Here is a 26,321-nt window from a genome sequence, read left to right as displayed (position 1 = left end):
TCATACAGGGTACCGACTCAGGTAGCTGGCGGGCCCTTGAGCGGCGGGTTGGGGGGCAACCATAAAAACACTATGGGACCGACTCAGGTTGCTGGCTGGCGGTCCGCGATCGCCGCGGGGAGGAAAGGACCTAACATAAAAACTATGGGACCAACTCAGGTAGCAGGGGGGCCCATGCGCCACCCTACGACATACACACTATACCTTTGTTTTATCTATTTATTGAATTCTTTACTAGGAAAAGCACAGAAATTTATTTTAAAAAACCTCTAAAATGGGATTTTAGAATTTCCCTTTCAAATAAGTATCAGGGTTCTCTTTTGTCTACTGACACCTTTATTTTAATTTTTTTAAGTTCGTTTTATTTGTCTTTTTTTTGAGTAAGTTGCAAATATAACAGCTAATGCAAACTTAGAATTTTGCTGTTGTAAACAAACTTTGGTTCCAGTATTATGATTATTTTTCATTTACATTTAATATACACTTCACGAAAGACGGGCCCTAGGCGATTGCCGACCAGCAGACCTTGCTAGACCGCGTCTGCACTCATCTGTATCTCAAATGTGAAAATTTTACGAATACGTACTGAGGTAAATTTTTCGATGTATATGGTGTTTTTGATGGGTCCACTTTATAAATCCAGAGAACTTGAAGTTGATTTCAAAGGATTTTTAAAATAATGCGTTAAGAAGATAGACCGGTCCAATGGTAATGACGCCTAATTGGCTGATTGATTAAGCTTTAATTATTCTATGAAATAATTAAGCCAGAATCACACAAGTTTTTTTTTCTTTCCTTCCGCGCAATGGCTATAGTCATCGTTACAATGATGACGAAGAAATCATCGTTTCACGCGATCATTATCCGCGATGGCTACAGGGATGTTAAGGTTCGTCCCATTTGGCCATCACTCAGGTCATTATTTCCATCAGTAAACCATCTTTTGAACACTTAGGAAGGAGGAAGAAATACGAGAGAGGAGAGGAATCATTCGAGATGTGGGTGTGGCGAAAAATGGAGAAGTTGAAGTGGACGTAGAGGAGGAGAAACGACGAAGTGCTGCACATGGTGGGTGAGGAAAGGACACTTTTAGATGAGATACGGAGGAGACAGAAGGTTTGGATGGAGCGAGTTCTTATCGGGAAGGGGTTGTTGAAAACAGTATTAAAGGGTAGAATGTAAGTTAAACGAGGGAGAGGAAGGAAAAGAATACGGTTTTTAGAGAAAAAGGAAGTGGGTAGGCCTTATTGTGATTTGAAGTGGGAAGTTATTGTAGGAAGGTGAGGTCCCCTGAATGCTTCTGAAGTATTCCATGGAAACCTACCTTTATGGGTTGAATACTTCAATAATAAAAGCATGACACAGACTTTTGGCCATTATGAAAGCACGGCCACTATCAGTAATTAAGATGCAATGATTGGCTTTTACTGTAATGGCAGTTGTAAATGCAGAAAGCGACGAAAGAAGCAATGGAATAAGGGACAGTAGCATGACCGTGTGTCTCAGAAAATAAGGAGACGAATGATGACATATTAGGTTCCTAAAAATAATAATTAAATCAGGCTTAAGACTGATACGCTAAAAGGCAAATTTTCAGGTTAAAGTTATCAATGCATAATCGAGATATTGATACAAAATAAATCACGTATATTTACATTAACTATCATTTTGTGAGCAGTAAATAATACAGGAAAAAATCTAATTTTATATGAATTTACATGTAATCATCGATGAAAACAGATTTGATGCTATCATTATCATTATTCGCACTTGAGGCTACCTTTAAGTAGCATGAATGATGAAGGTAAATTAAAATAAAATACCTTTTCCTATATTCACAATCAGTCATTGCTGAAAAATGTTTTTTTCACTCACGCACTCTATCTATCACTCAAAAAACAAATTGAGGAAACACTGTTTGAAAATTCACAATAACTTACTAAGTTTAACGAATGAGAAGATTGATTAGAACTAATGAAATTGCAACCACACTGCTCGTTAGTTGAAATGATCTTGAAGATGCCCTATACTTATTACTCAGCCACGACTCGATTTCTGGTCCAAATTTATCGATCCATTCCAAGTTTCTGGAAATAGTTTTCCTAGTCGAATCAGCAACTTCAGCCAACGGACCCTCTTCGATCTTGCTCAGAAATGCATTCATCTACGACAAAAAATGAAGATGTTAATTCATTCACGTACAAGGTCATTCAATGTTAATTTAATGCCAAGTCGAAATGCTATCAAAACCAACACCCACCCACCTATATATGATTAAGATAACTTTAAAAATCGGCATATTTAGTGACCTTTTGAGTAAACTATATTAATAATTCCAGAAGACCACTAGTACGTAAGATCGTCCATATATCGTGCTGCATGTCATGAAGTGTTGTTGGTGTATCGGAATGAATCAGTTGCGATTAAATTTTTAATTATATTTGCCGAACGCATGGAAATGCATTGCAGCAATAGAATATTATATTTTTTTAAATTAATGCTAAATGTTCTGGGATATTCAAGATCAAAGTTAATAGCCCTTATCTTTAGTTTGAAAAAAAAATAATGCCCAGCGTTTTAACAGCCATCAAAAAGTAAGAATTAAGTACCTCACCGTTAAAAATTCTTTTGAAATTTGTATATCTTAATGCTGTTTATGACAAAAAATGCATGAACGTGGATGGACTTTTATTTATAAAATATAATAAAAAGAGTTTAACGTTATTTACCTTCTCTGCCAGGCTTTTGGATGCCATATGACTAGCAGCAAAAGAAATTAGTTTCTTTACTCTATCAGGTGTAATGCTGGAATGAAAGCAGATATAATGCTAAGAAACAAGAAATGAAGCATAAAAATTTGCTGTTTTATTAAAAAATATAAGATTATATCACAAAAAATTACTCTAAGGTTTTATTTTTTTTGTTTTTTTTTTAAATTATTTTTCGGAATAAATTTGAATACACGAATAGAGAGAGCCAAAGCAAATGGTTTCCCCTCTTGCCTCCCTATTTGAAACTACATTATCTTCATGCGCTGTTAGCAAAAGAAGCCAGCTTAACGTAATTAGCATAATTGTCCCGAAACTCTACTTTAATCTCTCTCTGACGAAGAAAAAATGATGAAATTAAAAGGGGATGTCACACCACCACAAAAATAATAATTACAATGAAATTTCAATGAAAATTTTAACTTGAAAGTTTCTAGCATTACTAAGTTCAATGGTGGATAATAAAAATTTCGCAAGATAAATTACGCTCTGCGTTGAAATCAAAATTAACTGTGATTTACATCTTTGATAGCGCAGGTGCGCACTGCTTAAGAAATCACTATTCATAACTCAATTTGACACCTAAATTTATTACGATCCCGATTCATCCCCATAAATCAAATGATTGGTACCTATGAATAGGAGAGAAGGAATAATATTATACTACGGTTCCATCGCAGACCTTTTTGCCAGGCGTAAAATCTTGAGAAGGGAAATCATTCCCCCTTCACGTGAAAATGAACCAAAATGCCTGTTCCTGCTACAAAGTTTTCCACCGAAGTGAACCCCTAATATTATCTGCCAGGTAAACCTTGGGCTAAAGGTCGAAGTTCTCTGCGCAGATTCGTAAAGTTGGAGATCAAGATAGGTCGTAGTGAGCGGTGGGTGTCTAGAGTTAGGCGAATAAATGAAAGAGGAACGAGTCACTCACGTTGACGATTTGTCTCAGTCAAATTTCAATCGGTTTTCAAAACTTTGTGGCGCTGAATGCATTAAAATGCATTCGAATGCAGAGAAATCCATTTATTCGACTACTACCGTCAAATATTTACATTCATGACGTAGACCATGCAGCCATAGCAACATAGTATTTATCCGTGACATTAGGATGAAATTAGAAGTGCAAAAGCAATTATTTCAATATTATTACTTACATGTTCATCATTCTTTCAGCATTAGAGATCAAAAACGAAACAGCCACATCAATGCCTTCTGGTGTTTCAATAACCGACTGAAATACACCGGGTATGTCATGCTTGCGCATGCCCGATTGTCTATCCAAACTCATCTCCAGGAATCTATATTGAAGTAATAAGACAAAGTTTGATGAAAATATTCAAATTAATGAACAACTTTTAAATCCGTCAATTTAAATGTAAATAATTTCCCGAGAATTAAGAGATCAGTAAAGTATTCGCTGAGGGCTGAATCGTTGAGAGAAACAAGGATATTAGGTTAGGTAATTTCTATCTTAGAACTTATTCGCTAAAAATTAATACGAAGAATACTTACTCACGAATTTTCGTTTTATTCCTGCTGCACGCCAACGATAGCCGCAAGGTATCTTGTTCAGTTGCGACCGATGATTTTCTGTAAGCATTCCAAACATAATTCCAGTCTTCATTGCCTCCTTCTTGGATTCCGAAGCAATAAACCACCCTCTTTAGGTCAGATGGAATGCTGGGTAGACATATTACAAAAGGAACAAAGTTAGCAGAATCCACTAATTCAATCATCATTGTGGAATTATAAGAAACAATTGAATAGCATTAAAAAAAACCTTTTTTTTATAGCCTTTGCAAACTTACATAAACTATGATAAACTTTTAAATTACTCAGGATAAAATTCTTTTTACTCAAAAACCTATCGGCAGAAGAGTACATGCTAAACTATGGTATAAAAATCATCTCAGAGATTCCATAATAACCGTTTACATATGATACCTACGGTGAATGATGTATAAATGATAAATATTCAATTCATACCTCTTTGTGCTGTTTTCTCTCCATTCTCTGAATAATTTGGTAGCCCTGGTTATGCAATTGCCGTAGTTGTATTTGCATGCCCAAGGCAACAGATTAGTTCGACTAAGTTTCATCAAATGCTCATCTGCAGGCATCACTTCGAATATCCGTGCACCGTAATAACTTTTCAATATGTTCCTAATGTGTACCTAAAGTAGATCATAAAAATTGAAGAATTTAATACTCATACAAAAGTTCAGTAAACGAACTTTGAGAGAATTCTCAACTCAACTCTATGCATCCATAGCGAAATGTCTTGACTTTTATTAGGTGCAACGAAGTATATCATGATAAATGAACATTCGGTGTTCACTTAAAACCAATAAAGAATTAGCCATATTTAAATATGATGATTAACTTCAAATCCTTAGAAATGTTATTTATCGTTCAATAAAATAAAAATAACGATCAGAGTAGTTTAAAAACAGAAAAAAAATTATCGAAGACACACTTATATCCCAAGATTTTTTCCTCCAAAAGTTCCATATTCCCAAACATTAAAAAGAGAATATAAAATATCCATACTATATAAACTGGTAATTTATAAATGGAATTGAATCCATAGTCAGTAGGAATGAGGTCAAGTTTAAAGTTTACATACCTTGAAGTTACTCAGCTCATTGGATTCCGATAGCCTCGATTCCAAGAAGCTGAAACCTCGGTAAGCGGCATATAGAGGAATGTAGTCTGATTCTCGATGCAAATAAGACGTTAAATTTAGGGCTACACTATAGTTTATGTAACCAGCCCTGGCCAAATTGAGAGCATCGTCGATCAGCATTGCACGCTCAACGGGCGGAATGTTGTGGTATTCATTTGAATTCAAGTAATCGCTCAGGAGCCTCCAGTTGCGATCGTCGTAGTTGACCCGGTAGAATCCTAAAAGAAAATATTTTGCATAATCAGGCATATGGTTACACCCAAAAGAATACAACGCAGAAAGGAATGGATCACGTGGCCCTGTTAAAGGAGGCTTATTGCATGTTAATGTTATATTCAATTGCGCGTGACTACGAAATTGCATGATTTTACACCAACAGACATTGAATATGTATGATGCAAACCAAAACTAATATCAAACTGGAAGCCACGAAAAATTAACACTGGTGAGTAAATAAAATGTGAAATAATTTCTGTTTTTGTAGGCGCCATTAAAGTCTCTCCTCGGATAGACAATGACATCCCCTCTGTGCAGATGAAAATTTCAAAGAAGTATGATAAATGTAATTAAAAAGGTGGTGCAGTTATCTATCACAAACAACTTGGTTATTATGTTAATTTTTCAGAAAATTACAATGATGACTGAAGCCATATTTTTATACCACTTTCTGAATTATTCTTTTATCTTCAACGATGAGACGAGATTTATTCACTATAGGTGGCTGACAGATTCGACATCCCACTGTTTACATGTATTTTACAAGCTTAATAAACCAATAATGCTTTAACTAAACTATTCATGGCAATATATAAAAATGAAATCAATTACTGACCTATCTGATTAAGGTTGAAAAGAATCCATTCACCAGCAGCAGGAAGGCTTTCCAGCAAAATGGAATCCGAGCGGTCTTTCATCCAGTGCATAACCTTGGATTCATTGAATTTCCCAGCATTCTGCGACGTATATTTGATCGGAACCCACCATAGTTCTGTTGTAGTCTCACTGGCCGATCGATTGTGATAAAATCTCTCCTAAATCATGAAAACCACGACAAAAAATCTCATCAGGTAGGGGTTAATTAACCCGGAAACAATTTATTGCTAGTAATAAAACTTATCGTGCCTCTGATTGATTCTTAGACAGTAAGAAAAGTTTTAATTTCTGCTTTATAAACATCATGAAAATGAGAAAAAAATCAGCAAAATTATCGTTTTTTAGAGTTATCCGGTGAGATAGGGTGGAACCCGTTCATCTTGAACGATATATTCTGCTAAAAGCATCTTTCTCGGGCACCACTTATCAAATCATCACGCTTCGAATATTCCGATGTCTTTTCCGCTCCTAAAAACTGTATTTTATCAATGAAAGCACGTTGATACGCCTGGCGTATATGGGGGTGTGGTTTTTAAAGTGGAATTTGTCAAGTGTCATAGATTAGTGATATCATTTTCTACTTTTAATACAAACTCAATTAAAAAAATTCATAAAAGCTATTCAACATCAAATATGTACTTATTTTTTGTGGCTCTATTCCACGAAATAATTTGAAATGCCAAAGCTCATATGTACCTTAATGATGCCATTTATGAGTGAGTTTGAAATAATATGACAAATGACAGAAGATTCATGTAGTTACAAATCATTATCAATTTTTACCAAGTAAATTTGTATCTTTCTACACAATAATTCGGCAATTGAGTTTGCTTCCGTATTTTTATGACATTTAATTATTTGTAATTCTAACCTTTTTCGGCATTTTGAGTGAAGTGAATCGATATGGTTTTGTGCTCCATGAATTCTATATACATACTTCTGCCTGAATGAAGCGCTCTGACGTCAGCGCCGATGTTCTTATAGCAAAAATTACTTATAACTATTAACTATTGAGTTTCAAAATCAAAGAAGTGCAAAAGTCACAATGAAAACTGACTATTAGCAATTACCCCTCCAGTCCTGAAGGTTACTTAGTAGAGAGGGGGGAATATATTATGGAGAAGGGAGGTGGATTTCCAGTTCTCGCGAAAACTGGGAGAGAAATTCGGCCATCATTCTGTCCGAATAAAAGCAGCTTATTTGCGTAAGTAAGGATTTGACTTCGAAAAAACATGATCGTGAGGTGGTTACTATGAGCACAAGTATAACTTATCCTCTATTTATTCTTGTTCCAACGGTTTAAAAAAATTCGACCACGAAAAGCTGAATTAAAATTAATTTCTCAGTAAAACTTGGAAAGACGCGAGAGGAAGTCGTGTTTTGAGTGCTATGCTAAACGCATGACAACCATGAACACTGGAGAAAATAAAGACATAAGACAAAATAAAAGCTTCCAAGATGTGGGTGTGAAGACAGCGGGTGAAATCGAAATAGGTGTATTTTTTAGATATGACTAGAAAACTCGGGAAGACTTCACAAAGAAGTCGGCATGACATCCCATAGATGCTTAATGTATGCCGCCTCTTCGTCTCTTTACGATCAGTTTTCAAAATATCCGCAGAACTGCGATCAGTGAAGAGAGATCCATACATTTTCAATGTATCGAATAGAGTCTTTGCGCTCTCGCCAAATAATATTAAAAACTTATGAAAGAAATGTGTTCTACAATGTCAATCATGAATTCCTGGTAACGACCTCATTATGCGACGAATCCCTTTCTCAGGCTTACAACAGGGTCAGGTTCTGAAATTCTTCACGCTTCACTTTTCCGTCCGCAGAGCTGAGAGATGGAAGAGAATTCCTTTGAACGTCGAATTCGGAATACCCTGACGCACTCGGAAGCCCGAGAATGATAAATCACATCAGTTCACTGTATAAAAATATCAAATCCTTATTAGAATAATTAGAGTGTGATTCCTTATGAAATTCTGACCGTCTGGGTAGGGAGTGGCGATTCTAATTAAACCATTTATATCCACGGCAGGAGAAAACACATTTAATTTCAACAGAAAAAGTCTATGCATTATTTTTCCAGAAATTTTACGAAAGGTATTAAGAAAATTAAAAAAAATGGATTGGGCATTTAAACCATCGTGGCAACTCCCATCGTGGGAGTAGTGGACGAAAAGACTAAAAGAGTTGGGCGATAGAAGGAGAAATCCAAATTTAGGTCAAATTGGAGCCATGCTATCCGAAACTTCCGTTAAGGTGGACCACTGCAAGATGAATGATAATATTTGCAACGACATCCATTGTCATTACCTGTTTCAACGTTACTCTACCGCTGAGATAATCTCTCTTCACGGTAATGATCGGGTGTCCAGCTTGAGTAGACCATGATCTCATGATTGTCGTGATCGAGTAATTTGCTCGTAGAACTTGATCAATCATCACCTGGGCTTCCATGGCCTCAAAAAGGTCCATATCAGTGGCTGAATTATATTTCCTGGAGGCGATAAAAAGATACATATCATATAGATCACCAAGAAAAACTTGATTTTTGTATTTTACGTCATTAACCGAAAACAAAGCTATTTTAAGATCATACTGAGGCGTTTAAATGTATCCATTGAAAAGTGGATAAGAGGATAACGTATTTAAAATAAGAGTATTGAAAGTTTCGCGGGGGGAGTGCACAAGCACATGTGAAACAGTTACTTTTGTGTTTCCCCGCGTAACTTATATGTAAAAACATAAGGCGATCAAAGGCACACATTATCAAAATATAAATAGATGAAAGTAACTCTTTCAAAAATATTATTTAAAAAATATTATAATAAAAAATATTAATTAATATTCACACCTACAAGTATGATCACGAAAGCTCTAAAGATCTTCATAATAGAAGCTCTGGCTTAAAGCTAATGGTTCCTCACGGAGTGTTGAGTGTAATATCGCCATTCTTTTTTTTTAATACAAGGTATTCAAAGTAACAGAAATATATTTTAACATTTCAAAATTAAATCGTTGATATGAATGAAGAGAAATATTTAAATACATTCGACTACAAAGTTAGATTGAAATTTGTTCTGTGATAGACTCACCTTCGTTGGAAATAGGTTTCTAGGCCTCGAGAATAAGTGGATTCGGATAGAAAGTCTGACATCATCCTGATCACAGACCCAGCTGTAAATAAAGATTTCTACTTCACAATAATAGCTTTAAGGAGATTTTAGTGAGCGGAAGTAAACATTTTCTTCTTATAATTGACAATTAACATAATTCAAAATTTTGTGTAGTAAAATAACTAGCACACTTTTGTGTGTAGCACACAAAAGTGTGCTAGTTATTTTACTTTAAGCAAGTAAAAATTAAATTCTTATTAAAATAGGAGTGTGTGAACTGTGTTTTACTCTACAGTACTATTAATTTTGGCAGAGTAATTCACGATTCCTTTAATTTTAAGAATATCTAAGCAGGATGGTAACAAAAAATTGCATCCACTTAAGATTAATTGAAACATAAATTCTTTTAACAAAACAAAATCGCACCTCAAAGAATAGTCATATGCAATCTGATATAGTGTATCCATGAATTTTTTTGGCATTCGCTTTTGATAATGAGTTACAAAGAAAAATATGCTATACGTTCTGTGCTTTCGCCCGCTAACCTTTTTTGTAAGAAATATCATCAAAGGCCTCCGGAACATGCTGCGGTTTTGTGACCCTGTGGTTCATCGGTTGATCAGTAAAAGAGTCGGTAAGCAATGCGGGCTGAAGTTGATCAACAACAAATTGCTCCATAATTCTCCAAGAAGGTTCAATCTGCAACAGAATATGGCCATGAGTGATTCTCGTTAAAAGGAAGTCGCAACGTTTCCGCTTTAACTTTCGTAATTTTTCTTGATTTCCTGACGTGCGAATTGGCTAAAAAAGTTACAATTTCACCTTGAATGTGGAATATTTAAAGCCTGACGCACGAATTCAGATGAAATTCACGTAAATGTCTATTGAGAAAAATTCCCCTGAACCGGGAATCGAACCACAGACTGTCGGCTTTCCTCCAAATTATTATACCGCAAATTTGGTACTGGGAAACTCAATGCATGTAATTCTCGATCAGAGTGTCCTGTGAATACCCTGAAAATTTTCAAGATGAATGCGTAAGTTGATATGAAGAAATATTACGCGAACCAACCCAGCAATATGAGATATGAATAAGTGAGGGTAGAGGTGACCCCAGAAAAAGTCACAGCCCAAATTCAGGGTAAAAGAGCCAGTTTCTTTCCCTTAGCAGCCTTTTAATTCGAGAATTTTTAATTGCTGATGTCCGTTGGCTATATCGCAAAATTGTGTGATATTTGACATTCAGGACAAGGGACGTCGAGAAAGGTTGTGAAAAAGTTAAAGTATGATTTCTAAAACATGTTTTTTCTAAAAAAACAAATTACAATATGCACTAGTGATTAAGAAAAAAATAAGCTTTTCACCACTGGTAGAATAAAGTGGGGCTGATTCGATTTATAAGAAATGATTCTTGAGGAACCTGATCGGCGAGTAAGGATTGTCGCCCATGTGTTTTTGTGTTGTTTTTGTAAAAAAATTTTATTTAAAAATCTTTTTTATTTCATTATTCTTCGTTTTAGTTAAAATGTAAATGCGAATTTTAAATACTTTTTTATTCATTTTTCTTTTATTTTCATAAATTTAATTTTTTAAAAAGGAAGATATTTTCCCATACTGAGTGCTACATGGCTAAGATAAAAACGATGGAAGACGCGACAAGTAAAATTGTAAACAACCTGTAAAAATATAAGGAAAACAATCGACTGTTTCAGATTTCGATTGTGTAATGTTCTGGTCACAGTCAGATGCGTTAACCGCTAAACCAGATGCACCTGCTGAACTGATAAAGAATGAAATGATCAATACTTACCCAGAATCTGAGAAATTTATTTAATTGTTAACTAAAGAAAATAGTGGTTAATGCTGCCTCTGAAGACCTGAGGAAAGCGTAAAAATGTATTGTCGTCCGAAGAAAGATTTAGTGCTCCGCGAATGGACTGCGTTAAGAATTCTCGGGATCGCCACTGGGCCAGGAACTGCATTATTAACGCAGTTCTTCACTCGGTTGTGATCCCGAGAACTCTTTACGCTCAATATTGCCGTCTGGTTCTGATCAATATTGGAATTGCCAAAAATTAGTTACGTATTAATTTATTAGTTTCGATGGAAAAAGAACAAAACGGCCGTAAATGAAAAATTATGAAAACAAAAACTGAAAAAAAAGGAAAAAGCTGGTACGCTGTGCAAAAAATTGACCTTACGCTACAAACGAGGACTTTAAAACATATTTTTTACAGTAAAAAAAAAACACAAACAGGCCAGTAGCTGAATACACACAATTTGACTTTATTAATTGATTTAAAAAGACACAATGTCGAAAATTTCCTAAGTGTAAACGTAAAAATTAGAAATTTCATTTTTTTTAATCCACATATGCGTGCCCTGGTCCACCCTACTGAAAATGTTAAGTCGATCAGACAATGAGAAGTGGGTTAAAAATCAATTACATGATTCCATCGATGAAACAGAAAAAAAGACGAAGCTTATTATGAAGAAGAGCAAGGGGACTGCACAGAGGAGGCCCGATTTCATCCCAGAGAATTCTGATTTCTGTTGCCACGTCAGTCGCATTTTAATCAGTTTTCAAAAATGTCCGCGGCGTAGAGATGAGTGCAATGCGATCCACTTTTTTCCAATATTTTGCAGAATTAATTTTATTGTAGTGTGTGTAAAGTGATTGCAGAATTACCTAATTGTAATTGCGATTAATTGTATTTAAAAGTTATGAATTTGATGATTACATCATCAAGTCTATAAATTTCGGTTACCAACTATAATTATACCTTATGTCCCAGTGGAACTCGCATCACTTCGTCCGTCAGCGACGAGAGTGGCGACTTTTGAAAACCCATTTAAATGCGCGGAGGGTGACATTAGAGACCGAAGCACTGCAGGAACAAGTGACCTTGTGCGCAGTCAAGCGCACGGGTGCAAAGTTAAATACACCAAAGGATGAAGTTCGCCATGAAAAAATATTTGACTTCACCGGGATTCGAACCCGAATCTCCCGATTGCCGGTCAGGCGTGCTAACCAGTTACACCACCAAGCCATTTTCTCAGAGCAAATTTCGGTAAAACTCATCCCGAAGTTCACTCTGAGAAAATGGCTTGGTGGTGTAACTGATGTTCATATTTCTTGTTTATATTCACTTTCTTATGTTCATATCTCTTGTTCATATTTCTTTTGTTTGTCACCTTAAATTTTGTAATTAGTGTGTTATATCGAAGAGCGATTATTTATTATTATTTTTTTTGTCGAAAATATTGTATTGTTTCTTTCATGTACTAGGCGATATGCACTATTCACATTTGACTGCATATGTATATATATTTATTTACTTTTTCTTTTATTTATCTATCTCAATGTGAAATGTAGAAAGATGTACTTGTATTTTCTCATGGGCCCCAGTGCCTACGAAAATAAACGATATTATTATTATTATTATAACTGGTTAGCACGCCTGACCGGCAATCGGGAGATTCAGCTTCGAATCCCGGCTAAGTAAAATATTTTTCCATGGCAAATTCATCCTTTGGTGTATTTAATTAGAGACCGACTTGAGAACACTCTTTCGTAATATTCGTGAATAAACGCCTCAAATATACTACCGGTTGAGCCGAAGTGAGGCGTCATCTTTAAGGGCATGCACGCAATGGAAAAAAAAGACTTTCCGTACCGATTCGGTAAGAAAAAAGCCGTAGTACGACGCGAACCCTTCGTTCAACCAAGTCCACGTCCACCACTCTAGTGTCACCAGGTCTCCGAACCACTGATGTGCCAACTCATGCGCCACGATCGTTGCAGTCCGCTGCTTATTCGCTGCCGATGACGCCTCGTCGTTAAATAGTAACGCTGACTCCCTGAAAATATGAGAGAGAGGATTTTTACGAGTGATCCAGTTATTAACCCTTTCACTGCTGTTCAATCTCCGGAAACCTTCTCCTCACATGCGGCGAAAATGTTAAAATGCGTTTCCTGGCCCATGGAGCAGGTACTTCCAGGATGGGTGTGGTACACCCTCCGAAGGGTCGCTAATCCGCGGCCCTATCCTCGACGAACTCACCCTCGCAGGACCGTCTCATCGGCCCTACCAGCGGGGGCCCTACCTCCGGAAAAGTGACCGCTCTGACTAATATTTGAAAATCAATCAATCAATCCGATCGTCACAAAATGATTGTTTTCATCGCACACCTGCCAATCAAGCAATCAAGTACGTCTTTGAACCGTGTTTCTGCGATGAAAAATAACGATTTTGTTAACTTTGCAACAAAACGTGGCTGCAGACCACTGGAAAACTGCCATTATATCAAAGTTAACAAAATCGGTATTTTTCATCACAGAAACACGGTTCAAAGACGTACTTGATTGCTTGATTGGCAGGTGTGCGATGAAAACAATCATTTTGTGACGATCAGATTGACTGATTGATTTTCAAATTTTAGTCAGAGCGATCACTTTTCCGGAGGTAGGGCCCCCGCTGGTAGGGCCGATGAGACGGCCCTGCGTGGGTGATTTCGTCGAGGAAATGGTCCTGGATTAGTGGGTCCCTTCGAAGTGCTTCGGCGAAAGTGCTGACCGTATGGCAGGGAGGAAGAAAAAGTACGTCCACCGCAGTCTACCGTGCGGACGTACTAGGTACGTCCACAGCAGTGAAAGGGTTAACGGGAGCTCAATCAAAACAATGAAATGATTCAGTTTCCAATAAACGAAAAAAATTGCATCAATCGTCGTCATTCGTTTACTTTTGAAAAAATATTGACTTCCACGAATAATTTTTAGGAATTCGCTTTAAAAATATCAGAATATCTATACTAGTTTTAGAGGCTCAAATTATCGCAGCAGGTAAAAATAATTTTTATTAAGGCTTTAAACAATAAATCGTGGTGATATGGAAGATAGAAATGAGATAAATACTGTTTTACTTTACATAAATAATTATCATTATGGAACCACGGTGAAAAGAGTTCACAGGCCCGTCATGAAGTAACATTTGTACAATTATCGGTGATTGCAGTAAAATCAATGAAATAATATTAAAATGACTCGGATCACATACCTGAAAAGATACAAATTTAAAAATATGAGTATTCGATCCAACCGACCAAGAGCAGTCCATCTTCTCTGTTTCCTCATTTTGATTTTTGACACCAATTTATATCTTTTCTGTCAAAGTTTAAGTTTTTCTCGCCAAAATATATAAACAGCAATGGTCAATTCTAACGCCAGATCAATTTTTCCCGTTGAATGGTGCTATTTATATGCCACAAAAAAGAGTTAAAAGAGTCAAATACCACTCTGAATTCCATCTCTAATATTGCTGTTCTGCTTTCATAACCTCAATTTCCATACGTTCCTTCACCATGTTCCTCCAAAAAATTTTACCTCCCTTATTTTGCTCATTTAGAGGACGCGTACAGGCAGCCAATTAGAAAACGCTGAGAGAGCAGCCTCCCTTTCCACTGTAAATTGTACACGATTCTATGTACGAATAGAAAGACATGAAGGTTTGTATGGAAGTTCAATAGGTGACCGGCTACGGCGCGCGAGTAAAGACGCATGCTAAGGGCTCAATATCAAGAAAACGATTCATTTTAATGGCGTTGCCTTTTTTTTCCTTCAACAAGCAATGACTCATTGACGAATTCATTTAATGATTTAGCAGCTCCAAATGAGTTTATTTTCATTAATAAAATAAATTTATTAAAATATAATTAATAAAAATATAATATTAATAAAATTCAGAATAATCCCACCATTACGGTAAAAATAATTATTTTTAGCAGACAATTTCATCGCGTGATGCTTGGCTAGTAGCGCGACTGCTAGACTCCTTGGTGACCACTTTCACTGGGAAACGGTTGAATTGAATCAAATCGGGGTCAAATATAGACGGACAAGGCTGCAGAAGTGACTACGACAACTTAATCTGATATTGAAGGCTGGTGGTTGCAAGGTCTGGGTGGAAATAACCACCCAACCGCCTGATCCTACTGTTTTCGCCAAGCGAAAGGCCAACACAGTTTAATAGGATGGCCGAAAAATACGAAAAAAATAAAAATACAATGGAATCATCGCCGGAAAATTCTCCCTAATTAAAAAAAAACATATTGAATCCGGGCCACATATACAACTCGAACATATGGATTAAAATTTTGAAAATATTAAAAAATTACTTTTGACGGAATAAAACAAATTGATTTTTGTGTGTAGCACACGTTACTGTCGACCTCAATGGTGGTGGTAACGATAGCTCTGAGGATAAGCGAGTATATTCGCATGTAGGTTAAATGGGCTATGTGGGGGGAAATTGTAATTAATGAAATATTTTTACAATATAAATCGTAAAATTCGCTAAAACTCACACACTTATCAGTACGTAACAATGCCCGAAAGGCCAACACTGCATTAGGGTGGGCAGAAAAACACGCAAAAATCAGAATGTAATAAAAGTAGCGGAAAAGATGCTACTTTTTAACTTGGTTTAAAATAAAATAGTCTGAACTCGGGTTATAATATAAGCCGGGAATAAATATCATTCGCTCTCAAACCTCGATGGAAATTTCGAAAATTCTTTTAAGAAATACGATTTTTTAGGAATTAAAAAAAAATTGGTTACATTGATTTTTCGTACTCAAAGTCGTCGTTTCGTCTTTCACGATGACCCATTATCTAATAAAAATAATAGTAATTTTCTTCCCTTTTCATTAAGGAGGAAGAGATTTACTCAGAATTTGAATTTTGGAAAATCTTTAAAAAAATGACGTGTTGCGGAATTTATATAAATTAAGTTTCTGTATAGCACACATCTCAAAACTGTCGACCTAGCTGGTTTAGGTCCCGAGAAATCCGAAATTTAGTCAGTAGATTCGCGAATAGCTAGTTAAATGAGCTAGCTGGGAGCAACATTGTAATTAAAGCAATTTTTTTCGATATAAAATTTTTAAATCACTAAAGCTGAATCACTTACCGATAAGTAATAAGTCCCCAGTTCTCCATGCCCCCAGCATTAAAATCTGGCACGGAAACCATATCCATCTTCGGTAGAGAATATTCAATCCCCGTAATATTCTTCATGAGCTCTAAAAGTGTTGGGCCAATTCTCAAGCTATATGCGGCATCATTAATATACTCTCTTCTGGTCCAAACCCGGAACTCATGACCTTCTGCCTTCATATATGTGAAGTTGGAGACGATAAAAGCCACCAAATAAGTTGACATTTTTGGCGACTCCTCAAAGTGATCCCAGACATAATTATCTGGAAGGCTTGGGCTTCAATAATGAAACACAAAGAAAATTATGATTATTTTAAATTTCATATCCTAAGTTGTTGTTCATCGATACTTTTATGCTTCACAAATGTAATTACGCCTAGTCAACGAAGGCAACAGGGAAGAAGTATATCTTAAAAGTATAGCCATGGAAAAAGTAAATGAATAGTATAAAATACGTATCTTCAATGAGTACGGAAATTTTTTACAACTACATAGTGTGAACATAAACAATGATGCATGGCATGAAATTAGCCAAGAAACGAAATTTCTGTAAGCGAGGAATAAGTTTTGCAAAAAGTCCGCGGAATATGAAATCAATTAAATACCATTAGCTCTGGCTTAAATGCATTAAAGGACTTCAAAATTAAAGGAATTAAATTTTTATAGAAATTTCTAACATTATTTTTAACAGCATTTTAACACCACATTTGTTTTTAAATATGATACCGATTAAAACGCATGTGCTTTGAATTATCGTGTTATCATTTTTTAACTCGTTTTTATTGATTTTTAAGTAGAATTAGCGTAAAACAGTTTAACAAATTAATTTTATTACTCACTCAGCAACTGGCAGCCGTTTCAAATCCATGTTGCTCAATGTAATCATATTCCTAGGCCTCGCAATGCTTATGGAGAAATTGGCTTTAAGGTGTGGTTCATCAAAACAAGGAAACGCCATTCTGGCACTTAATCCTTCTAATTGAGTTGCAGCCAGCCATCTGTTACAAGAAATGTGATATAATAGTACGCGGGAAGGTTGGTTGATAATATAAGAGTTAATTAAGATTGATTAGACTCATGTTTATAACTAGTATTAAAATTAAAGTTTCCACATATTTCTGCAAGCAAATGAGAAAAATCCGCGAAGGAAATAAGTCACCTCAAATCTTAGTATCAGGATTTCTCTAGGATACTACCGCTATTAATGTAAGAGATTTGAAATATCTGCAACTTAATAATAAATAATCACATAGATGGCTAAGTTCTAACAACACGTATCTCAAAAATAGCAACTTTTCAGGAGAGCACAGGAGAGCATGACATAAAATTTTTTTTTACTTGTGTACTGAAATTAAAAACCAAAAGTTCATAAAACTGAAAAAGAAGCATTCATTTTCCAAAAAAGAGTTGTTTTTTGCTTATATTTTATTTTTTTAATGCTATTTCACTTTGTTTAAGATACCTGTATCAAACCGGCAAAATTTGACATACGTGTTATTAGAACTTTGTCATCGATATGACAGTCAACGCTAATATTGAAGCACTATAGGTTATCTCCACACTTACGATAATTTGAAAAGAAAATACTTTCCACTGATTCGGAGTGTATGTATTTTCCCGCTGAATTGGTATAAAAGTTTTAAAAATAGACATATATAAGGAACATTTATAATGATAGTACCATTAACTTCTGAGTCAAGGGCCCTTAACTAATAAATACAATGATAGACCTATTAACTTGTTCTTTCACATTTTGATATCCCTTTGTTTCAATTAGTATTTACTACTTACTGCCGTTTCCCAGTACCGTCTACATATGAGCTCTTGTAAAAGCCAGCGTTGTTTTCATCGAGTTCACCTTCGAACTTAAAACGAAAAATGTACATTTTGTTCTCCACAAGAGTCATCTGTGATTCCACCACCAAAAATTCCCTGTCCGGCACAAGGTAGAAGTTCTGAACCAAGATCTCAACTTTCGGTGGTTCGAATTCAAAAATTCGAATCTCAGAAACGTTCAACTTCTTAGAGTGCAACGTTATGTTTCTCGTGGCAGAGTTGATCATCAGCTTGATCGTGACGTCTCCTTTGAACGTTTGATTGCCTTCATTGAGGAAAGGAATCATTCGCAGCTCGTAAGTCAGCGGAGTGGCCCCTTTCGGGAGTCTGTAATAATCTGGACCCCTGTCCTCATCTGATCCACTGATTCCCTCTAATGCCGTTAGAGGGTCCCCGAACACCTTTTCCGCCAAACTCGTCCCGTACGCCGCCCACGTCAAGGACAATGTCACAGCCAGGAAGATTTTATCCATATCCAAACCTTGTATTTGCTGCTACCTGCAAAAAATGTTTTTTTTTAAGTATAAACTTGACATAGTAGAGTATTTCAAGTATTTGGACAGCACATTTGAGAGAAACGGACACAGCAGTGGGGAAATGAGGAAGAGAATTGCTATAGCAGAAAAGGCGTCGTGAATAGGAAGGACCCAATGAAAAGGATCGTTACATTAGAGCTTTAAAGAAAAGCAAGTGAAGATCGTGGTATAGAGTATAGCGCGTTACCGTAAAATCATTTTTACACCACATTAGAGAGTGACGGAGGCATTGGTCCCTCACCAAGGGTGTTAGGTAAATAATTGCATCAGCAATGGATGCATTTGTGATTGCAAAGTAGCTGTTGAAGAGGATCGTAACGTCAGAATTTCTTGTGAAGAGCCTGGTAAGGAGTGTGGCGATTGACGGGTCTGAAACGTGGAATCTGAGGAAGGAGGAAGAGAAGAGTCTAGGAGGCCTTCGATGTGTGGGTAAGGAGGAGAAATGAGAAGGCTAAGAACAGAAACGACGAAGTGCTGGACGTACAAGGGCGGGGAGAGATCTTTAGGGGAAAACGTAGGAGACAAAGATGTGTGAGGAGCAAGTGCTGATTGGAGAGAGGATGCTGAAAGCTTTGTTGCTGGGAATAATGTTAAGTAAGGGGAGGGAGGTGGAATAGATTGGGACATTTGGGATGAATAGAACCTTTTTGTGAGTTGAAGAGGGAAGTTCCATTAGGGAGAGGGTTACAGGAGGGATTGATTTGTATAGTACTCCATGTAAACCAACCTTAACTGGTATCATACCTTTTATTAATCAAACGGGCTACCGAGTGAATAAAAGTGGATTAACAAGTGTACAAATTCGCTATCTGAAGACTCGGAAAAATTTATAAATGAAGAGATTCAGTGAAATTTTTGGAAGATCTTGTAAAATTTTACTTGAGGGAGTACGTTAATGTCTCGCAACTCAACATTCAGTGATATTATCACCTGGATATAAAGTACAATTTGGAAGATATTCGACCAAAAACACCCTTCAGCACATGAATTTCTCTTTTTACAAGCTGTCCACGTAGTAAGTGAGTAAAATCTTGTCATGCGACGATCAAATACTTGGGTGACCTGTAGAAAACGGAAACATATGCTAAACTTTACCCTTCAAACTTTTATGGCTATAGCGGTACGACCTATGACCATATTGCAACTAAAATAACATGCCTGGAAATAAATTGTCTATTTTAGGATCCTGAAAATGCCAATTTACATTTTTTATGATGAAGTGTCACTTCCGCACAAACGGTCGCATTAAGTCTCTTTTTCGTGATGTGGTTGTCGTTTTAAACGAACGCTACTATCATCTTGAACATTTCTATGCAGACCGCTGTCAACAATTACCAGTATCTCACATATACTAATTTTACCCTCGCGAAAATTCTGGGCAAAATTTTTTATGCTAGGGAGACAGAAAAATGTTGACAAAGTCTATATTGTATACCCTGCAAATTCCAAGATGATACCACGAATGATGCGTCATGCTGGTCAAGTAGGAGTGATGCGGCCTCAATGAAAGTTCACACTCTTTCCAACAAAGATTTATTCGACTGAAGTATCAAAAACTCTTTCATCCGTGAGTCACTGTGTAGCAGTATTTGTGAGATAGGAAGCTAGTTGACGGCCTACAAAATAAAAACTGCCTCTATTGAGAGGAGTCAGAGGGGAGGGAGTGACCCTGGCTCATGACTATCGAATAGTCGTTTCGTTGGGGCAGTATGGGGACGAGTGTGTTCGACCAGAGAACGGGGCTGAAAGTCATGTCATCAAGAGGAATGAGAACATGCGCCGATCGACCAAAGGCAGCAACGACAAATGGGAGTTCTCTCTCTTCTAATCTTTTTTGGAATGCTGTCCATTGAATCCATTTTTGGGTTTAATAATTAATTTTTAACAAATAAAATGCCTTTCAGGCCGGATTACGAATCTGGTTAATCTCATATTTAGTGATAATTTTATTTTTAGCTTAGCCTATCTATTTATAATTTTCGGGAAAACGGAAAATTGAACACTAGGAGAAGTTAGAGATGAAACACGTGGTCAACGCCATCCGAAGCTGAAAAAAGGGTCGTGGGGACGCGATAATCCATACACATCCACACAAGACTTCATGACCTCACATGTGGGTACCCGATAAATATGCCGATGTTCAAGAATAGATATGAATCTCTTCAGGAAAAATATAGTATTTTTTTAAACACTTACGGATGAATAACTCAGGCCCAGATAATAAAGTTCGGGTAGAAATCCTATGAACAAAGGACGGGGTTTACTAGAGCCCCGTGACTTACGTTACAAAGCTTTATATTGGGAATTAGGGGAACAACACTTTCAATGGGAAATCAGTTTCATAAAATATTTTTTATTTTTTGATAATTTTAACAAGGTATTCCATGTAGCTGAAGGAGAGTAAGTATTCCTAAATAATTAGGCATAATATTGGAATTTAGTAGAGTATATTTGATCTTTTCATTCCCCTTATACCTTCCCGCGGACTTCTATTCTGAAATAAGACTCTGATCTGGAGAAAGCCGCCTCCAAAGCGACTACTACCTTTCTTTCCTTTCGCTCACAAAGACCAAATACAACTTAATTCACTTAATTCAAACGTGAAATTGGTAATAGACAATTAATTGGTAAAGACAATCATCCGGAAAGACGAGGGCATGCGCGACTCAACACATGGTAGGGACGACAACTAGGCGTTTTCTCTCTCTCTCCTACTCTTAATTAGGATACAGCCCATTTGATCCGTTTCTTGGGTTAGTAATTAATTTTCAACTAAAAAAAAATATATTGTCCAGTGGCGTAACTATGGGGGATGAGGGGATGTATCCCCCCAAAAGTCTCAGAGAAATAAAACACTTATTTTAAAATATTGTCTGGATTTGATGCATAATAACTGCATTTGGTTAAAGTTAAATTTTAAGTGCCAAAATGATGTAAAATGCATTTTCAGAGATGTCATTTTTCAAAAATTTTCCTTAACACCCCGTTTCCTGGGGGGGTTACCGCATCTACTTCCCCTAATCCCCTCAAAGCATATTCCTAGTTACGCCACTGATTTAACCTATGCATCACCATTCACAAAGCTATTGCCCTCTACATTGAGTTTCACCGCGTGCTGAAATGATTTGCCTGACAAGAAAACCACTTAAAACTTGATGACGATGGTGACAGCGGGGTAATGGGAAATTACTCGTTACATATGTACAAGGGGCACTCCAAAACTAATGCACACAAATTTCCTGACTACACAATTGTTACTGTAGGCAGTGGCGCAGCGAGGGGGGTTTTGAGGGATACCCCCCCCCCACAGAGCTCAGAGAAATTATAAGTTTAATCCACTTTACTTAATTGCATTGATATTACTAATAGAATAGTGAAAGGATTGATAAAATATCCCTCAGAAAGCCGTAAAATTCACCATTTTGAACCAAATATCCCAAAATTCCGCAATTTATTAATCTCTCACCTACCGCTTATCCTGGTTGGGTATTCAATACCCCCAACACCCCGGTATTAGTTAAACCTAAACCCCCCTAGCCTTAATTCCTTGCTGCGCCCCTGACTGTAGGCACTTACAATTAATAGAATGTATACACACATTCTTCTCGCTTCCATTCAAATTTCTTTGAACGCAATAACTATCATGGCGTGGTCGCAGCAGCCCTATAGGATTGCGAATGCACTTGATGTCGTTTAAAAGAAACGCGCTGTATTTGAGTTCCTTTGTTGTGATAATGAGAGAGTCGGAAACTTTCACGAAAGGTTGAAGAGGGTGAACGGAGATGATGATGTTGATCGTTGTACAGTTAGTGGGCACTATGAGTATCTGGTGAGAACGGGCACGCCAATATTGAAGGTCGTGGACGCAACGATAGACCACATACTGCATAAACACCTATCATCATTCACCGCGCCGAGTCAGAGTTTTGCCAAACAAGAATACACGCCTAAGTAGGGTAGTTTCCTTCGTCAAAGATAACGAAATGCTTTGATTACTATTCGTTACCCACCATTAGGGTTTTCATAATATACAAATTATTTGGTTTTAGAAATACCGGTTTAGCCTATGGTCAATTTTATCCTCATTTGAAAAAGGCCAGAACGGCGCCCATGCGATTCCACTCCACGTGACGTCACAGTGACCTAATTTCTACACGAGAGAATATGAGTTTTACATCGTCTGAGACTAGCAATGCATGCATGAGGTACAGAGCTCAGGGAAACATGTCTTAATAATCACCTATTACAATTGTCTAAGGTCGGAAAGTTTCCTTCGTTTGATAAGGTATTAATAATCCATATTTTAACCAAGTGCTACCTGCTAGCAGCCTGCGTTGTATCAGCGCTCAAGCCTCGCCTCAAGGTCACCTCGCAGGGCGGCATCGGGAACCAGAAATACGTCACACGGACTTTTCCCATCATTCCTACTTAGCCGTCGCGTTTTCGCGCGCTTGAAATTTTTCACTTTTCGTTTAATCGCGAAAAGTAGATATCGTCATTCGAAAATCTAAGAGCGTGAAATGCGAACCCCAAGAGTAATAATCTTTCGATTTAGGCAATAAAAAAATAATAGGAAACCACCCTGTTCCAAGGTGACGTAAGGCTATTGAAAAGGACGAAGATTCTGTTGAAAAGTGACATGGTGTTCCTAAAGATTGTGTTCATTCACTGTAAAACTTGGAAGTGCCTAGAATAATGGTTTTGGTGCCAGGAAATTTGAGCACATTAGTTATGGAGTGATCCTCGGATAAGTTTTCTTGGGTTATAGACCGGGTGAAGTAATCCGCAATTGCCTACGCATCGAGGCCCGTCATCATTTCCCGTCAACGGCGTGAATATGCGTATAATTTTTCAATAGGCGATAAATTAATATTTAATAACCACTTACCCTGATACAGAGCAACAAAGCCGGATTATAAGCCTGGAGATATATATACCTTTTAATCCGACCAGAAAACCGGGAAAGTTTGTTCAGTGACTGATAGAGCATGATATCTTTCATCACTGGATAACCTCCATTGTGACATCGAAGCGTTACGGATGGATAAGAAACTGTTGCGGTCGACCAAGGGTATATATAAAAGTAGGTATAATAATAAAATAGTAACTGCGAAAAAACCTATGAAGTGGGTGAAGGTCTGAAAAAGATTCTCCTTCTCCCAGTCATAGATCTTGGAGCTTCCTTAAAACTTGAGCAATATTATCACGGTCGTACGATAGTTATAGTATCGACTTTCCATCTCGTGTCTGCGTGGGTAGGGGCTCTAATTCAGGCGGTGGCCAATATTTTTAGGAGCAGCCTTATCTCGGTCTGAATCCCGTGTGGTGAGCACTTCTCAAGTTCAATACTCCGTTCAACGCATCGTCCGTCGGATGGTACGTCTAGCCCATGAACACCTCTTCCTCTTTTGTTTAGAGCAAGCTAATGCCGACGCTACGTTTCCTCTCAATATAGCTTCCCTAAACTGCCATTGCATCGCATATTTTTCAAGCTGTCCACTCAATCCTCGAAATAAAAGCATATCCAAGGTACTTACAATGAAGACACTCTGAAATCTGCAGTTTGTTGCGGCTTCACCTATTTCTTCCGAGGGAGTTGCCGTAGCATACAGCACCAGCCGTCTCTCGCAGAATCGCCTATTCTATCGAATATGAATTGAATTTTCTCCCTTACCGCTGCAGCTATTATAAAAGACTGGCAGATGCAATTATACTTCTAGTTAAATTAGTAAGGTATTTCAAGAGGAATATAGACACTCATTTCGGTGCAAGGACAGAGGTGGGATGAGGTCAGGGCCCCTAGGATCTCGTATCTTATGTTAGAGGGATCGACCAATAGCGCCTCTAAACATTCGGCTGGGTTTAGTGCAGAGCGTAACATCGGTGACGATAGGCGATGGCGCCTGCCAGGACACTTGAGGAGTATTCGCCAAATTACGTGAGTTATAAGTTATTGATGTTGTGGTGTACCCTTAGGATGGTTCCCCATTCACTGTCAGTGTGAGTTGGTGCCCCTGAAGGATTGATATTTCCGGTTGGCCCCGGAAGTATAGCGGGTAATGGTGACCACATTGTAACGGCGTCCGCATGAATGAAGTATCACGAGTATCCGTGAACATTGAGTTGTAATTTATATTAACCACCTGAAGGACCTGAAATTGACAAGATAAAACAACGCAATATCGGCCCTTTGGGTTAGCCTGTATTACGAGCTTTACCCGGCTTAATAGTGCTAAGTGATAACCTAAGATGATGGGTACATAATACTTAAGGGAATCAAGATGAATGTAAGGTTAGGTTAATGCAATTTAAATAAGGACAAAAAATTACAAGAAAGGGCATTCTAAATACTAGATGATATTTCAGATTAAAATAAATAGGAATTATTTCAGTCCGTGTCTTGGCATGCGGAGACCATGCCCTCGCGTACGACTCATTAAATGTATTCTTATGTTTTCTTTATTTTTCTGCTTTCAGGGGACGGCTCTGGCCTACCCCATCAAACACAATGCCAAGTTCTGACATGAGGAAATGAAGTGAGCACTGTAAATATTCTACATAATTGCACCTCAACGTCAACGCTTCTTTTAACTCGCCAAGAAATACGACCTCGGTCAGGTGTGAGGTTAAATTTATTTCTTTTGATGAAACTGCTACACTCATTAGTTATCACCCTGCATTGTAGTTTGAGCAGCAGTGGTGATTGAGGGCGCGTATGTTTGGGAGACTTGGGAGAATTATGATGCTGGGAGCACAGATATCGACAAAGTGAAGTGCAGAACAATAGCGGTGCTTGTACCGAGAGGGTGCGGGATCCATCCCCGGCGGGGGCTCTATGGAACAAACGCGCCGCGGATGGAGTCGTGCGCGTGTACTCTGTACGCGTGTCCGTGGCTGACATTGTTACCCTTTCCAATCTGCGTGCGCGGTCGGTCTTGGTGCACTATCTTAGGCTGAAGAACTTTCTCTCTTTCCACAAGACTGACGTCATCCACACACCCCATAAAATCTCAACGTTTAACAATATAAGACTTATAAAATGATATATAATAAATTATTTACACTAAAGACGAGGAGTGACGCGGACCTCGGAAACTTCACTCACCTAGGACACATCCTCCGTTTCCCAGCGACTGGAAAGGTGTGTCTCCCAGTGACTGAGCGGCCGAGGACGACGTGAAATTTCGGGTCTGACGAGAGACCGTCCACACAAGACACGTTCTGCCGAGAGCGAAGGCGATAGACTGACTGCTAAGGTACGTCTAGCACCGCTGACCACGCTCGCCGCGAGGCCTTCTTTCCCGAGGCTGCACATCCATCGTGGAGAGGCGCAGTCAAACGCGACCGCGCGGACCGACATACCTGATTGGCAGGGAGCCATTCCGAATGAAATGCCCTCATCGTCGCCATCGTCGGATCTCCGCCGCTAAGCCGCGTTCTTCCTCGGCGGCCGCGGAAGAACTTTCTCCCCCGACTCGCGGGAAATAGCAAGCCATGCGGTTG

At 37.8% G+C, this 26,321-nt stretch overlaps 1 protein-coding gene across 1 annotated transcript in view; it reads right to left on the bottom strand.

Annotated features, from left to right (window-relative positions):
* The window catches only part of LOC124156621, an 83,604-nt gene extending 57,519 nt beyond the window's left edge, over positions 1-26,085 (bottom strand). Inside the window, exons 1-15 of the mRNA XM_046531304.1 lie at positions 25,924-26,085; positions 18,238-18,780; positions 17,286-17,444; positions 16,421-16,723; positions 13,130-13,313; positions 9,998-10,151; positions 9,432-9,513; positions 8,650-8,833; positions 6,287-6,485; positions 5,395-5,672; positions 4,755-4,942; positions 4,281-4,448; positions 3,923-4,066; positions 2,730-2,805; positions 1,951-2,164 (exon numbers count right to left, since the gene is read on the bottom strand). Of these exons, the coding sequence (XP_046387260.1) occupies positions 1,951-2,164; positions 2,730-2,805; positions 3,923-4,066; positions 4,281-4,448; positions 4,755-4,942; positions 5,395-5,672; positions 6,287-6,485; positions 8,650-8,833; positions 9,432-9,513; positions 9,998-10,151; positions 13,130-13,313; positions 16,421-16,723; positions 17,286-17,444; positions 18,238-18,755 (2,851 nt within the window). The 5' untranslated portion in view covers positions 18,756-18,780; positions 25,924-26,085. The remainder of the gene's footprint in view (positions 1-1,950; positions 2,165-2,729; positions 2,806-3,922; positions 4,067-4,280; positions 4,449-4,754; positions 4,943-5,394; positions 5,673-6,286; positions 6,486-8,649; positions 8,834-9,431; positions 9,514-9,997; positions 10,152-13,129; positions 13,314-16,420; positions 16,724-17,285; positions 17,445-18,237; positions 18,781-25,923) is intronic.
* Between the last annotated feature and the right edge of the window lie 236 nt (positions 26,086-26,321).

The sequence above is a fragment of the Ischnura elegans genome, chromosome 1 (genome assembly GCF_921293095.1).
Source record: "Ischnura elegans chromosome 1, ioIscEleg1.1, whole genome shotgun sequence".
NCBI classification, from domain to species: Eukaryota; Metazoa; Arthropoda; class Insecta; order Odonata; family Coenagrionidae; genus Ischnura; species Ischnura elegans.
The sequence above is the reverse complement of the archived record's forward strand: the minus strand, read 5'-3'. Positions and strand labels throughout refer to the sequence as shown.